Source organism: Sphaeramia orbicularis, chromosome 7 (assembly GCF_902148855.1).
Source record: "Sphaeramia orbicularis chromosome 7, fSphaOr1.1, whole genome shotgun sequence".
Classification (NCBI taxonomy): domain Eukaryota; kingdom Metazoa; phylum Chordata; class Actinopteri; order Kurtiformes; family Apogonidae; genus Sphaeramia; species Sphaeramia orbicularis.
The window spans coordinates 1,087,586-1,103,610 of NC_043963.1; the positions used below are offsets into that span (position 1 = coordinate 1,087,586).

Consider the following 16,025-nt stretch of genomic DNA (forward strand, 5'->3'; position numbering starts at 1 on the left):
GTGTTTTTGTCAGTGTAACTCTAACACCACCGTGTTCCTCCAACAGGAACGCTGACAGGTACAGTAGACGCCAGCGCATGCACTGCATCAGCTGATCACACTGTCATCCAGCGGTAACGCCTCCTTTTATGGGTTCGATCACTGGCACAAAACCTCCTGTTTCCCTTTGACGTGAACAAACACAGCAGTTCAGTTGAAGTTCAGTTGAAGTTCAGTTTGAATAAAAGACGAGCAGGTTTGTGAAAAAGTTCAGATCATTTAACACAGAGTGACTCTTTTTTTTGTGTTTTATTCATTTTTATCCTGAAGGGAGAAAAGGCTACTGTGTTTGGTTCAGTTTGTTTGTTTGTTTGTTTACACTTTAGCTGTAAATCTATTGGTTGAATTCAGTCCTAATTGGGTTTATAGATTACCACTGACCCAGAATGGGGTTACATTTGGTAAAAGTAGGTCAAAGTTCACATTTTTTGTGAATTTTTTAAATCTTTTTTTTTTTCCATTTACTTACAATGGATGAAATTTCAAATGTCTCTAAAAAACATCATTTTTGTTTCAATTTACTTCAAACTTGGCACATATGTAGAGGAAATTGATATGACATCAGCACATGTATAGATATGATGACATCAGCTGGATCCATCCCAAAATAAGATCTAATTCATACAAGGGGCGGGGCTTGTGCCTAGAACCACTTGTTTTGATAAAAATCACCTGAAAAATGACGCATTACCACTTTAATTCCCTCCTTTCCTGCTGCTAATCACTAATCACCAATGGTAATGCTAATGCTAATGCTAACCGTGCCAGTTGACTGTCTGTAAATCACCAGGTTGTCTGCGGTTTCATGCGTTTCTGTTGCATCTGAACGTCTCAGGAACACATGTTCACTTGGACAGTTTTGGTTTTCGTGGCCTAGGGTCAAGGGTCACGGTAACTGTAACTGACAGAAGTTCATGTGCAGCTGAGAATGATGATGATAAAGGTGAAGACAGGTAGTTCCTCACTATTGATCCATTGAGTTTGTGTTCCAGATACAGGAACAGAAGGAGCAGGTTTGTCTGATTTGTCGACAGTCGACTGAGCCAAAAAAACCACTGATTTTCCTGGTTCTGTCAATGGTTTCAAATGGGCTTTCTGTAAAATTCACCTGATCATCTCCTCAATCTTCACTAAACTCTGCAGATGTACAGGTGTTCCTTTTTGTCAATGTTGATTTTACGTAAACTGAGCTGATTGTCCCTGACGTAGAGATGAAACTACCAGAGGTTTGTATACGTAGCTCTGAGGGACACCGCTGTGGAGACGCTCCTATGGAACAGTAGAGGAGCAGATGGGCTCAAATACAAAGGACATGAAACTGGGTCTGAGACGGAGCAGGTGTGGATGTCCTTTCATCATCACTGTGGGGACTCTAAAGTCCATCTGGAGTGAGACATCTGACCTGGTCCTGGTCCTGGTACTGGTCTCTGACAGTTGAACATGAGCATATTCGATGACGACAGGAGATGAGTTCAGGGCCGTCCAGACCAACCCACCACAGGACCATCTGGAACATGAGGACAGGAGCTCAGTCCACGTCTCATTGACTTTATTATCTCGAAAAGAACCAGAATCCAGTACCCTGTGCCCCCCATGAGTCCTGACCCAGTGTTTGGCTGAATAAACCATTCGGAAGTAAAAAGAAGATGGTTTTAATCCAGTTCTTCATGAACTCGGATCAGGTCTGTTCAAACCAAAGCCTGAAGCGTCTCACTACAGCACAGACCTGGATGATATGGACATGTGATGGACAGATGATGGACATGTGGAGGTGTGGTGGGGTTATGGTTTGAGACAGTAAACGGCCATCACCGTTGACCAGTGTTGTGTGTAACGGAACTACTTTTTTTGGGTAAAAAGTAGTGTAACACGTTACGACTAAAAAGGTGGTAACGAAACGTAGTTCTATTTCAATTCGGCACAGTGTTACTTTTCTTAGGGACAGATTTGCTGTCATGTAGGCTGGTGCTAGCATGGCAGCGTTAGCAGCAGAGGCTGGTGTTAGCATGGCGGCATTGGCCACAGAGGCTGTTGCTAGCATGGTGACATTAGCAAGTGAGAAGCAGCCACTGATAACTTTGGAGGGATGGAGGTAATCCCATTACTTCCAACTCGTTGAAACTACGGAGAGGAATGTGAGTGTAAAGTGTACATTGTGCTTTGGCCAAAAACCGTTGTCCACTGCCGTGAACTCAACTGCTAACCTCGCTGAGCATTTGAAAGGAACACATGCTAACGTGAAGCTTTTAGCCCAAGATCCCCAAAGAAATTATGTTATGTCAAATGATCCAAGTCCAAATAAGCAGCTAAAAGTTCAGTTTCACCAGGAAACGAAACCAGATCTGAACAAACTTTTTGCTTTGTTCATTGTTAAAGAAATGTTGCCCATCAATACTGTTGAATGTCCCACTATCAGAAAGATAATTAGTAAGCTCTGGTTAGCAGGGGGAACATTAGCCTAATGTGTCCTGTGTTCACCTGGTGTCAGTGGTGGAGCCAAAGCCTCGTCAGTGGTTTTAGAATAAAGAGCACAAATGAAACTGCTGTTAACTGGAGGTAGCCCACACTTTTAGGAACAGATATGTGGTTTGGTCAAAGTCGAACGACAAAAAAGTAATGAGTAACGTAAAAAGTTATTTTCCATAGAGGATAACTAAATAAAGTAATCGGTTACTTTTTAAAGGAGTAATGAGCAAAATTTATTTTTTAAAAGTAACTTCCCCAACACTGCCGTTGACTGAATCTGAAATCACTGGTTGACTCTGTTGATCGATCGTCGATGGTCCTTGGACGGTCAATCGTCATGCATGACTGGTTTTGTTTCACGTTCTGTTTGTTGACGTTGGACCTGGTGTGGACAGACCTTCATCCTGTCCAGGTTTGGGGGTGAATCCTTGGTTTCCTGGTGTAAACGGTTGGAGACACTTTGACTAACGTGTCCGCTGTTGGACATGCATGTACCTGGATGGACTCACTGTGAAATGGTGGTACTAATATGTCTCTGTCCACAAACGACCAGTGCATGAGTGGGTTGAAGGTCCACCAGGGTCCTCCAGTGGACCAGTCCCTGTCCTCTTCTTCATCTTCATCTATTTGTTTCTTCTTATGTTCATATTTGACAGAATCACACAGAAACATGGACTCAATTTCATCTGTTGATCTGAAAATGTCCCCAGTAATAAAAGCCTGAATAGAACGGTGGAAACGCTCCATAAACAGGACCGGTCCATAAATGGCACCAGTTCCATAAACGGCACTGGTCCATGTGTACGTAGCGACACTAGAGCTCAGGAAATGAATTCAACTACAGATGAGTTCAAAGGTCAAAGCTTCAGCCACTGAATAAAACCGTGGGAGGGGCTTATTTCTCTGATGGTATCGATGGAGCTGATTGGCTCAAAGCATTTCTTCTGTCAACGCTGAGAACAAAAGCCAGAGGTGGACAGTCTGGACTGAACTTAGACTCAAGTATTGGACCAGTTGAACGGAGCTTCAAGGATCTGACAGATATGGAAAGGTTTGTAACCGCTGGACAGGATGTAGACACCGGGACAGTTACCGCCCACAGACTGAGACCCTTCAACAGTAGACCCAGGATGGGATTTAATCCATCTGATGTGGATCTGGAGTAAAAGTCCAGTCCAGAACTGAGGAAGAACTGAAGAAGAACTGAGGAAGATGTTTCTGTTAATGTTAATGTTTGTGTTTGTTTGTATTTGTGTTTATGTTTGTGTTTATGTTTGTTTGTGTTTATGTTTGTTTGTTTGTGTTTGTGTTTATGTTTGTCTTTGTGTTTGTTGTTTGTTGTGTTCAGGTATGATGACCAGTTCCGCTATGACACCGTCACCGCAACCAGTCTGGACACCAACCACATGCACCACTACGTCTACTTCTACAGGTAAGAGGAACCCTAGTCTGTGTGGTCTATGTGGTCTACTTGGTCTATGTGGTCTACCTGGTCTACCTGCTCTATATCACCCTCCCGCCAGGGACCCCCCCCCTTACCACCCTAGATGAACACCTTCACAGACCGCTCCCCCTGCAGGTTTATAAGACCACTCCCCCACCAGTTAAACCAGTCCAGTAGAACCCAGACAAAGCACCAAGAAGAACCATGACCTGGACCAATGAGAACCTCCTCAGACCTCTAAAATGAAGTAGATCCAACCAAGTAGGGGTCGGCTTCTCCTTTTGAAAAAGTTTGAGCTGTTCCATGAACTACAGTAACATTCAGTACAAGCCTACATTTCCCACAATGCATCTGAATGTTCTGTTCAGATCACATGTTTCAGGAGCTGTCTGTGATGAAGCTGTGGGGCAATGTTTTCTCCTGATGCTTCAGTTTTCTCATAACCTTCAACAGAACCAAGACGGTGAACGTAAAGGCTAGACATCAGTACCAGAAGGTCCAGTCCTTCACCAGAGAACCACTGGCAGTCCAGATCCACAGCAGGAACACAGGTGAGGACCCAGAACCAGGACCCAGGACCAAGGGTCAAAACCCAAGGTCAAGACCCAGGGCCAGGACCCAGGGCCAGGACCTCTTCTGACCCCCTTTTTCCTCTTCCGTTCTCCTCTGTGCTCCTCAGCCATCAGGGACTTCATCCTGGTTCCTCTGCACTCTGAACCCAGTAAGGCGGTCCAGGAGATGGACCGGCTCTACGACGTTTTCCAGGAAGTCAGCAGGAAATGGAACAACACGGTGAGAACCTGCACTCCTGGGTTTGATCAAGTCCTGTTGGTCCAGTCAGGTTCATACTGAAGACAGAAAGAACGTCTGTACTGTGGCCACATAAACCTGTACATGGTTCCTCAGAGGGTTAGACGGAGGACAGGGACGAAGACAGGGGACGACGACGGGGGACAACTCTGCCCTCTACTGACCAGAGGACAGCATCCCAGGTGTGGGATAAGGTGTAAGGTCCCTCATCCCTGACAAAATAGACAGTAGGGGACAGAGTCGCACCCCCTTGTTGTCTGACCAACCCTCTGAGGAACCATGTAAAGGTTTCTGTCCTACCATGGTCCCACTGTGGTCCTGGTTCTGCCATTGGTTAAATGACTGCGGTCTGTTCCTGTTTCTCAGAACGTCATGTTTCTGGGAGACTTCCACGCCGGCTGCACCTACATGACCCGAGCGGACAAAAAGAAAATCCGTCTGTTCCGGAACACCTCGTTCTCCTGGCTGATCGGAGACAAAGTGGACACGACCGTCACCGACGACACCACCTGTCCATATGACAGGTAAAGGAGGCGGAGCCTGGTGACAGGAGGCTTGAGAGTCTGGTTTGGACCGGCTCGATATGTCGAGTGTCATCAGCTAACTTGTGTAATGGTTTGGCGCTAAATAAATAAAATTTGATTGATTGATTGACAGGGGAGGCGTGTCCTCTGACTCGTGTCTGACAGCTGATGTTGTGTTTGTAGGATCGTGGTTCATGGGGAGCGGTTCCTGAAGAACATCAAACCACTTTCTGGACAAGTTGTCAACATCGGAAAACGGTTCAGAGTGAGAAGAACCCTGGTATGGATCATCTGGAACCCCCGACCTGGAAGGGTTTACAGACACAACACACAAGAACATATAGAACAGCCTGTAGAACATACAGAACCACCTGTGGAACATATAGAGCTGCCTGTAGAATGTACAGAACCACCTGTGGAACATATAGAGCTGCCTGTAGAATGTACAGAACCACCTGTAGAACATATAGAACTGCCTGTAGAACAAACAGAACCACCTGTGGAACATATAGAGCTGCCTGTAGAATGTACAGAACCACCTGTAGAACATATAGAACTGCCTCTAGAATGTACAGAACCACCTGTGGAACATATAGAACTGCATGTAGAACGTACAGAACCACCTGTAGAACATATAGAACTGCCTCTAGAATGTACAGAACCACCTGTGGAACATATAGAACTGCATGTAGAACGTACAGAACCACCTGTAGAACATATAGAACTGCCTCTAGAATGTACAGAACCACTTCTAGAACAAACAGAACCACCTCTAGGTCTAGAACATACACATCACAAGCTGGGACTTGATGTGTAGGAGGAAGTACTGGACTGATCAGGATCCAGGTTCTGTTCTGGATCTAGATCCAGAGCTGGTCCAATGTGGTCTATGTCCTGTTTTTTTTTCAGGGTCTTTCGGATTCAGTTCATGCTTGTGTGTTTGTTTTTTGTTTGTTTTTGTTTATTTTTGTCATTTGTTTGATCTTTGTTTAATTTGTTTTTTGTTACGATCATTTTGTTTTGTTGCATGTTTTTGTTTGTGTCATTTGTTTGTTTTGTTTTTGTTGTTTCAGGTGCAGGAGATCAGCAACCACTACCCTCTTGAAGTGATACTGAAGAGCTCCGCCCTCCTCCTCCAGGCCACGCCCCTCCTTGCTCTCCTCAGTGTGGTCATCGCTCTGTGAAATGAGCCGTTTGATTGGATGACGCTGAGGATCAAACATCCACACTGATCACATTTAGTCAGATTTAAAACTGTTTTACAGTGGTGTGTGTGTGTGTGTGTGTGTGTGTGTGTGTACATTTATTGATGGGATGTTTTTAAAAATGTGAAAATGAAAAATAAAAACTGTCTTTGTCTAAATGTCATAGTTAAGAAGTGTGAGATGAACCACTAAATACCACATGAACAAATAAACCAGGGGTCACATGAACAGATGGGTTCTGTTTTTACAGAACACACTTTTGTTTTTCATCCCTGGGTTTAGAGACAAACTGAACCTGTCTGTCTGTTTCCCTGTCTGTCTGTCTGTCTGTTTCCCTGTCTGTTTCCTTGTCTGTCTGTCTGTTTCCCTGTCTGTCTGTTTCCCTGTCTGTTTCCTTGTCTGTCTGTCTTTCCAGCTGTGTTATTTTTTCCACCAATGAAGAAGACGCAGCCTGTTCATTTCCTCTTCACACAGATCGTCTGTGTTTCTACAGATGAGTCACGTGTTGAACAGACTGAACAGGTTCGAACTCTTCTTTTGTGTTTTTCTCATCATGTTCTGTCCACACTGTCTTCTTTTCGGGTATTTGTCCTCTTCGTGTGTGTTTTGTACACAGTCCAGCCTGTCATTTTTATATAATAACTGAATGAATTTAGATCAACCTTCATTTGACATCGGGACTTGATTCCGTCTGAACTGAACACAGATCCAAACCGAGGATAGAATCAATAAAAGTAGATGATGGGTCACAACCGGTTTGTGCTCAAAGTTCGGTCTGTAGTTACAGAATGATTACAGATACATCCCATGATGCTTTTCGTTCTCAGGTGTACCGTGCCGGACACCTGGTCGGTCCCCGGATAGGTGTCGGAGTGAGACGTCTTCCGCTCGGCTCCTCTGTGTGTCGGCTTTAGGAAACGTGGCCTTACCGGGACCGGGACTCCGTCCGGTGGATGAATGAGCCGCATTCAGCTCCAGCCTCCGCCTCCGTCTGCACGTCTCTGCCCGCCTCAGCTCCAGCTCTGCCCGCGGACCCGTCGAACCCCGTCCGACAACCATGTCTGAGGCAGACCCAGTCCCGGCTCCGGCCTCCTCGGCCCCGGAGGCCTCGGTCCTGGACGCCCTGAACGCCACGGGCTCCAACGGCACCGACGCGCTCAACGCCACGGCGAAGTTCGTGGCCACCCCGGAGGGCACGGCGCTGGCCTACGGCAGCCTGGTGTTCATGGCCCTGCTGCCCATCTTCTTCGGAGCCCTGCGGTCCGTCAGCTGCTCCAAGTCCAAGGTACGGTGCTCCTCCGGCGGCCGTTCCGCTCACAGACCCCGGTGTCGAGTTCCGTCTGCCCGGGCTGCGGGTAGCTTTAGCGGCTAAAGGCTAACTGCTCTGAAAACGTCAGTAAACGGGTTCAAACCCTGGAAACGGTTCAATAAAGTGATGGACGGTTTGACCGAGTGTCTGTTTCAGCTGAACGGTGGTTTTATCGGTTTGTTTTTCAACGGCTGTGAAACACGTTTATTAAACAATAAAAAAAAAAAAAAAAAAAACATGTTAAATGCGGCGATGGAGGAGGTAAAATAATAACAGATGATGATAAATGAGTGAGATTTGTTCAGAAATGTGAGTTTGACTTTACAGCTGTTTGGTTTTGAACGGATTTAACCAATTAAATCTAATGAAAGATCCAAAATAATCAGAATAAAGGAATGAATGAGTTAAAATCAGTGACAGATGGGAGTTCAGTACCGTCATAGGTGTGTTATTTATCTGTTATTGGTTTTATTGAGCTGTTTTTGGGGCAATAATTCTTCTTTTCGGGTTTATGATGTGTTTATGGCCAGTCCGGAGTTTCCAGTGTCGGAGATGAAACCTGTTTGTTTTGATGAGTTGTGTAGTTTATCTGAGAGTCAGTGAACGCAGCAGGTGTGTGTGTGTGTGTGACGTGTCAAACGTAGACGAGTGTGAAACGTGTCTGAAACTCACCACGTGTTTCCTGTTTCAGTTCATCTGGAGGAAACATTCATCTGTGTTTGTTCAGTTCATTTTCTCTGGTTTTAGACTCACTGACCTGGAATCAGTTCTGTAGAAGAACCGGGTACCAACAGGTGACCTTAAAGAAACCCATCAGCTGTTCTAGGTACTAGAATGTACTACGACACTAGTTTACATTTCGGCTAAAATGTCCTTAGGGGTCAAATGAGTGTCCATTTGTGTCCAGAACAGTTGTCCTACAGTCCTAGAAGTGTGTGTAAATAATGCTAATCCATCTGTGCACAGACTACTGATATTCTCTGACAGTGGAAGCTCTATTTTCATAAATATTGGATTTGGAATAGCACGTGGATGTGAAACTTTTGCTGGTGGACGGACGTGACATTACCCATGATGCTCTGGTCAGTCCCAGTACTTTATTAGGAATAAACTTCTAGACTTCCTATTGCTAATTGTGCTCTTCTTCATAAATGTTGGTATTGTGGATCTAAAACAATCCCAGCTGACACAAAAACACTAAATGTGTCAGTGGACGGATGTGACATGGTTGTTGTGGATCCCATCATACTGATGCTCTGCAGCCATGTCAGCGTTTACACTAATGATCCCTGTGCAAAAACTAGGAGCACTATTATTTATTGGATAGTTTAGCATCAGACTAAAGAGGAAAGAACAATCTAGAATTGTTCTTTGTGTCTAAAAATGCTTCTTATTGTAAAAGTGTTGATGTAAACAGTGCTGTGTGCCATTCTTCATGTATGTATTGGTGGAACAGAAGCAGGATGGATCAGCACCATACTCCAGATTGAACCTGTACAAATAAAACATGTGATATGGAGGAGAGAATCTGGGAAGAAAAACTGGGGAATCCAAAGAAGAGAAGATTTGTTTTTCAGCTCAGTTCAGTTCAAATAGAACTTGTCCATTTGTGACATGAAAATATAGCATTAATTGTGCTGAAATGGTTCATTTTGGAGCTGAAAACATAGTTCATATGAGCATCAACATGTTGAACAGAACTGAAATCCTGTCCATTTGAACAACTGTCATTTACCAACACAAAGTTCCTTTGGATTCACTGAGACTGATTTAATATGAACACAGACACAGAAGAGCTGTGAACACATGTGAGTGGATTGAAGTCATAGTAGAAGATGAACGAGACCTGAACAAACACTATGTGAGAAGAATGTTGTCCAGGAACCCAGGCTTTAAACAGACCATAATAATCCACTGGGAGTGGTTATAACCAACAGGGATGAGAGGGGCGGGTGGTCTGGGTTTGGATGGACCTGGTCTTGTCTGAGCTCCGGTGTCCATGAATGCTGGACCGGTTCTGGTTCTGGCTGCAGATTCTCAGATGTGAAGGTTTGTGTTTGTTTTTTAATTGGGACAAAATCAGCTGATTATTGATTACTGTGTTGATCAGTTTGATCAGTTTGGTTCTGGTCCACGTCCACATGGACTTTGGACAAACTGACTCACAGACAACTACTGACCCATCCAGTAGACTTTCATTCATAAACCATCTTTTTCAGAGTTGGTCCATTTGAACCTGCTCCGTCTCCTCATCCTCCCTCTTCTTCTTACTTCCTGTCTCTGTTGCATCATGGGAAAGCCACTGAACTGAGGTATCCGGTCTGGTCTTAGACCTGAAACAGGTTTTATTTAGTACATGGTCCTTTTGGTGTTGGAATGTAGATCCTGACGTGGACTGGGGCTGGATCAGATGTGGACTGGGTGGGAGGTGGACTGGGTCTTTGTCTCCTGCTTCTTTTGACTTCTTCTGCTTCAGTCCTGATCCCTCTCTCTCCTGTCTGTCTGTCTGTCTGTCTGTCTGTCCTTCCATCCTGTCTGTCCTCCCATCCGTCTGTCCGTCTGTCCTTCTGTCCATCTGTAGGAGCTTGGAGACACTGATTACGACTCTGGGTTCAGAGTGAGTACCAGACCCACCTTCTGCACATGGAACAGACACTGAGTCACACTTTAAACCAACTCTGGACTAGGGATGTAATGATTACTGGTATAACAATAAACTGCGGTAAAATCACAGACGGTTAGTATTACCGTTTAAATTCTAATTCTCATGATAACTGTGTTTGATTACCACACTTTTCCGGAGAAAACTCCTATGTACAGATCTGCTTTTATGTCAAATATTTGAGTATAGTTTTAATTTATTACAATTTTAATTTTCTATACCTAATATTTGGAACCAATATTCACTTTTAAAGTCTTTGAAAAGGTTCATTAAGCATCTGTGTGTTATTTATTCAATAAAGTATATACATTTTTCGAATCGGATTTTATATATTTTTTGTGTTTTCTGGCCTTTTATGTTTTTATAGTAGGTTAAATTGCAAAAATAATAGGCAGATGATATAGATGAAGTTGTGCTGAAAAAACAGATCCAAACATGGGTATAGTAAACATTTGTTTCTATAGTATATAAAGGCCAAATCAAAAGGACTGAAAAACAGACAGAATAGACTCAGACCACTAAGGGTTAATATTGGAATGTTTCTGACACAGAAGGGACAGTGGGACTGTTATTGTATTTGGTTCTTGTGTTGTTGTTTTGTTTTTTGTTTTTTTTCCAAATACAACTTGGTTAAATTATTTCAGTGTGTGTATTAGTACTTTTTGAACATTTTGAGCACAGTTTCAACAGTACCATGATAATAATGAGAACTGTGATAATTTTGGTCACAATAACCGTGACATGAAATTTTCATATGGTTCCATCCCTACTCTGGACTTTTGTAAAACAGGCCCAGGTTTGGTTCAGTTTCATATTCGGATTGAACCGTATGATCAGTTCACATCACAGTTACTGTGACCAAAATTATCATGGTCATCATTATTATCGCAGGATTATTGAAATGTGCTCAAAATGTTCCAAAACTACTTAAACACACACTGAAATAATTGAACCAAGTTTTATTTTGGAAAAAAAAACTAATAACGGGTCCAGTGTACTTTGTGTGGCAGAAAAATTTGAATATGAACATGAAAACATCAAACATACAGATGTGTTCTACAGATGGAACCTTGTGGACAGAACACATATCTGCACCAGGGTGGAACTGATAGGATCTGATCAATACCAATGATCCTGTCCATTCTGTTTACCAGTCCAATTCACTATCAATTCTACTATTGATTCTCCAGTGTTTTTTTTTTTTTTTTTTTTTTTTTTAATTTATTTTTTTGTATTTAGACAGGTCTGACCATATGATCATATCGTCGGCTTCCTGATAAAACCTGCTAAGTGACATTTTTGGTTGGGAATAAAAACCTGCTATCTCCCCTGTTATAGCTTCAAATTTCAGTCTCTTGTGAAAGTTGTTTACATTCCATCATAAGTACCAACATTAAAGGAACAGATATTTTTTTGTCATATTTCACAGTTTCCTGTTATAGAAACAATTTTTTGTTTCTCCTGTAAAATTTGCCAAAAGTCACAGAGCAGGTTTAATCAGGAAGCCGACGATATCTGATCATTCAGTGTCTCACACACACACACACACACACACACACACACACACACACACACACACACACACTATTATAAACACAAACAGAAGTGAAACACGGGGGCGGCTGAGGAGGTAGAGCAGGTTGTCCAGTAACTGAGGGGTTGGCAGTTCAAATCCTGCTCTGTCCTAGTCAGACACTTCACACACTTCCCCCAGTGTGAGTGACACTGGGGGGAGGGGCCATAGGCACCAACTGGCAGTCACGCCCAGGGTTAAGGGTTGGGGTGTTAGGGTCCCAGGGCAGCTGTGGATACAGGTGTAGTTTAACTCCACCAGACGGAGAATGTGAAAGTGAATGAACAATGGGTCAATAATGTAAAGGGCTCTGGAAAACCACTATAGAAATCTAAACCATTATAATCCTATTTACACAAACTGTTGAATGAACAAATGTAAATGTTCTGAAAGAATAAGGATTTAAAACATGTGATGGTGATCTGGTCCAGACTGGTCAGTGGTCATCTGGTCCAGACCGGTCAGTGGTCATCTGGTTCAGACCGGTCAGTGGTCATCTGGTCCAGACCGGTCAGTGGTCATCTGGTTCAGACCGGTCAGTGGTCGTCTGGTCCAGACCGGTCAGTGGTTCAGTCCTGGTCAGTGACAGACCAATCCCATCAGTGGACTATGGTCATGTGACTCTGGTGGTCAGTCAGTGGGTTTCCAGTTGGAGTTCCTTCAGGTCCTAAATCCTCCTGTGCTCTGGTTTTTACACAGATCATGTGTCTTTGTCCAGTTGAATCTCACTGGTTTGGACCCATTTGAACTGGAGTCACTTTGTCCTGAGGGTCTGTGTTCAGACGGTTTCTCTGTGGGGGAGGATTTGAAGCGGGGGGGGTCAAGAATTAACCAAACAGTACACAGCTTCAGGTTCATGATAGTTTTCAGCTCAAAACTCCAAACCTGGCACCTGTTCAGGACCCAAACACAGGAAAGGAAAAAGTACCAGATCCTGTACTACAGCAACAGTACGAGTACCACACAGAACAAGTCCTGTATTAGACGGAAAAGTCCTGAAGTCACCGTTAGTGATAATAAAGCATTTTCATTTAAATACTGTAGAACGGTGCATTCTGCATCACAGAGGTATGACGACTGTCCACAGTCGACAGTCCATGAGTGAAAATGTATGAAGTGTAGGGGGCACCAAAGGGTTACCATAGGGGGTACCGTAGGGCTGTACCGTGTCGCGACTCTATTATATTGAAGGCTCTGGGTTACTGTAGAGGATACTGAAGGGAATACCGTAGAGCAGGGGTCACCAGCCCTGGTCCTCAAGGTCTACTATCCTATATGTTTTAGATGTATCCCTCTTCAGTCTGGGTAGATCTGATGATCCAGACTCTAGACTGTAAGATCCTGTTTGTGTGTCCTCCCAGAACGCTGCAGACATGCCAGAGACCATTACCAGTCGAGACGCTGCCCGGTTCCCCATCATTGCCAGCTGCACCCTGTTTGGGCTCTATCTGTTCTTCAAGGTAACAGTGTTCAGTGGGGTCTGTCAGGGTCTATGTGGGGTCAGATAGATAGATAGATACTGTATTGATCCTTTGTCCAGTCCCATCCCAATGATGGAACTCACTTTCTTTATGAGTTTGTTCAGTCTGTTTCTGTCTGAAATGCGACCCCCCCCCCCCCCAAACACACCACACCAAAAACAGGAGGACACCAGCCACCACAGTCTGGTAGAAGCTGCACACAAGAGGCGTGGAGATGTTGAATGACCTTAATCTCTGTAGGAAATAAAGTCTACTTTGCCCCTTCTTGTGCAGAGTCTCCATATGACAGGACCAGTCCAACTTGTTGTCCAGCTGGACTCCCAAGTACCTGGAACTGGAGACAACTTCCACCCCTGTGTTGTGGATGGTGACTGGCACCAGTTTGGACCTCTTCCTCCTAAAATCTAAAACCATTTCTCTGGTCTTGAAAATGTTGAGTTGAAGGTGGTTGAGGTCACACCAGTCCACCAAGTCCTTGACCAGGCCCCTGTACTCCCCCTCCTCCTCTCCTCCGATACGTCCGGCAACCGCTGAGTCATCAGAACATTTCTGAAGAAAGCAGCTGTCTGAGTTGGACTGGAAGTCTGATGTAAACAGTGTGAAGAGGAAGGGGGACAGAACAGTTCCTTGTGGGGGTCTGTCAGGGTGTGTTGGGGTCTTTCAGGGTCTATGTGGGGTCTGTTGGGGTCTGTCAGGGTCTTTGTGGGGTCTGTTGGGGTCTATCAGAGGTGTCTTGGGGGTCCATTGGGGTCTGAACCCATGCTGTACCTTTTACCTGCAGGTGTTCTCCCAGGAGTACATCAACCTGCTGCTGTCTGTCTACTTCTTTGTCCTCGGCGTCTTGGCTCTGTCCCATACCATGAGGTCAGTTCAGGTCTGATGGAACCACCAGTCCACTGGTCCAGGTTCAGTCCTAGTGTTTTTGAGTTTGGACGTAGTTTTAAAGGTTTAACATTGCTCTTTGTCCTCTCTTGTCTCAGTCCTCTGATGGCCTCGGTGTTTCCAACATCTTTCCCCAACAAACAGTATCAGCTGCTGTTCATCCAGGGTTCTGGGGAGTCCAGAGAAGGTGAGACTTGTTGCCTCCAGACGCCAACCTCTCCAGGATAATCAGAACTAAAACAACTAGAAAAGAACTTCACACAAATAAAAATTAAAACACAAACATGACATGAAAATGAAAAATTAAACTAAGTCAGGTGGAATCAGCCTGGTCTTTATTCCAGCTCTAATGTCGTGTCCAAAAGAAGACATCTGTTGACACGTGACCTGATCTCTGGGCTCTGATTGGAGAGTCTCATCTTGATGTATTTTTGCGTGTTGATTTAATTAGTTTAAGTTCAGGTACATCTGTGTTGAGGTCTACAAAGATAAAGCTGAAGATTAGATCTAGAAACCAAACTCAGATGAGTCCAAACAGTCCGACCGTCATCAGTAGAACCGTCATACATGTGTCATAGGTCAAATATGTGTTTTTACAAACAGCTGAAGGTAGATGACCCTTATGGGCACTGATCAGTCTGAATGAAGGTGTTCATCTGCTGATATTGATATTGATCGATTTGACCAATCGATCAGTGTTAGTCATGACTTTAAGCCTTTTTCAGATTAAACACTGAAAACAGGAAAACGTTTTCTGCTGATGAGAAAGTGTCCAAATGCTGTTGTATGTGTTTGAACAAACTGCATCAGATAGGGACAGTTTGGATGAAGAGGAGTCCCAGACCGGTGTGTGGTCTGGACCACCAGGACCCGGGACAGTCTGCACCAACAGTCAATCACAGGGAAACATGAAACTATTCCAACCTCTGTCCCTACTTCTGCTTCTAGAAATCGTCAACTATGAGTTCGACACAAAGAACATGGTGTGTCTGCTGATCAGCAGCGTGGTGGGGGTCTGGTACCTGCTCAAAAAGGTAAGACCCCACCCAACATGGACCACCTCTTAAAGACATATTTCAACCTGCCAATAACCTGTCTGTGTTGTGTGATGCCACAGCACTGGATAGCCAATAACCTGTTTGGGTTGGCCTTCGCCCTGAACGGGGTCGAGCTGCTCCACCTGAACAACGTCAGTACCGGCTGCATCCTGCTGGGGGGGCTGTTTGTCTACGACGTCTTCTGGGTGAGTTCATCAATAACTGATCACACCGGGGTATTGATAAGACGTCAGTTTCTTACAGGTTTGGGGTCATTGATGTAGAACCTGATGATGATGACTCTGTTGACAGGTGTTTGGCACCAACGTCATGGTAACTGTGGCCAAGTCTTTTGAAGCACCAATCAAATGTAAGTATGAGACCAGACCTGTCCAGGGGTAGCGGTCCAACTTGGTGCTCAGTGCTCTGTCCTGTGTCCTCAGTGGTCTTCCCTCAGGACCTGCTGGAGAAGGGCCTGGAGGCCAGTAACTTTGCCATGTTGGGACTCGGAGACATCGTGATCCCAGGAATCTTCATCGCTCTGCTGCTGCGCTTCGACGTCAGGTAGAACCTCACCACTGAAGCGCTCAACG

The 16,025-nt window shown here is 44.5% G+C and overlaps 2 protein-coding genes across 6 annotated transcripts in view; both read left to right on the forward strand.

Annotated features, from left to right (window-relative positions):
• LOC115422257 (deoxyribonuclease gamma-like) overlaps nucleotides 1-6,724 on the forward strand; it is a 12,213-nt gene extending 5,489 nt beyond the window's left edge. For 2 of the 4 annotated variants that reach the window (XM_030138489.1, XM_030138488.1), the window contains exons 4-10: nucleotides 47-58; nucleotides 3,854-3,937; nucleotides 4,403-4,500; nucleotides 4,629-4,741; nucleotides 5,126-5,283; nucleotides 5,467-5,563; nucleotides 6,357-6,723. In XM_030138489.1, coding sequence (XP_029994349.1) covers nucleotides 47-58; nucleotides 3,854-3,937; nucleotides 4,403-4,500; nucleotides 4,629-4,741; nucleotides 5,126-5,283; nucleotides 5,467-5,563; nucleotides 6,357-6,467 — 673 coding nt within the window. In that variant the 3' untranslated portion in view covers nucleotides 6,468-6,723. Of the gene's footprint in view, nucleotides 1-46; nucleotides 59-3,853; nucleotides 3,938-4,402; nucleotides 4,501-4,628; nucleotides 4,742-5,125; nucleotides 5,284-5,466; nucleotides 5,564-6,356 lie in introns of all 4 variants that reach the window. The other 2 variants (XM_030138490.1, XM_030138491.1) reach the window with 2 other exon arrangements.
• Nucleotides 6,725-7,281: 557 nt separating this feature from the next.
• Nucleotides 7,282-16,019, forward strand: hm13 (histocompatibility (minor) 13). 2 transcript variants are annotated; one of them, XM_030138486.1, is made up of 9 exons: nucleotides 7,282-7,773; nucleotides 10,379-10,414; nucleotides 13,394-13,492; nucleotides 14,295-14,377; nucleotides 14,494-14,582; nucleotides 15,344-15,429; nucleotides 15,513-15,638; nucleotides 15,745-15,802; nucleotides 15,876-16,019. In XM_030138486.1, exons 1-9 carry the CDS (start codon nucleotides 7,546-7,548, stop codon nucleotides 15,998-16,000), a joined length of 930 nt encoding a protein of 309 aa, XP_029994346.1. In that variant the 5' UTR covers nucleotides 7,282-7,545; the 3' UTR covers nucleotides 16,001-16,019. The 2 variants fall into 2 exon arrangements, with proteins under 2 accessions (XP_029994346.1, XP_029994347.1); XM_030138487.1 differs by lacking the exon at nucleotides 10,379-10,414 and having other exon boundaries at nucleotides 7,300-7,773.
• Nucleotides 16,020-16,025: the final 6 nt, after the last annotated feature.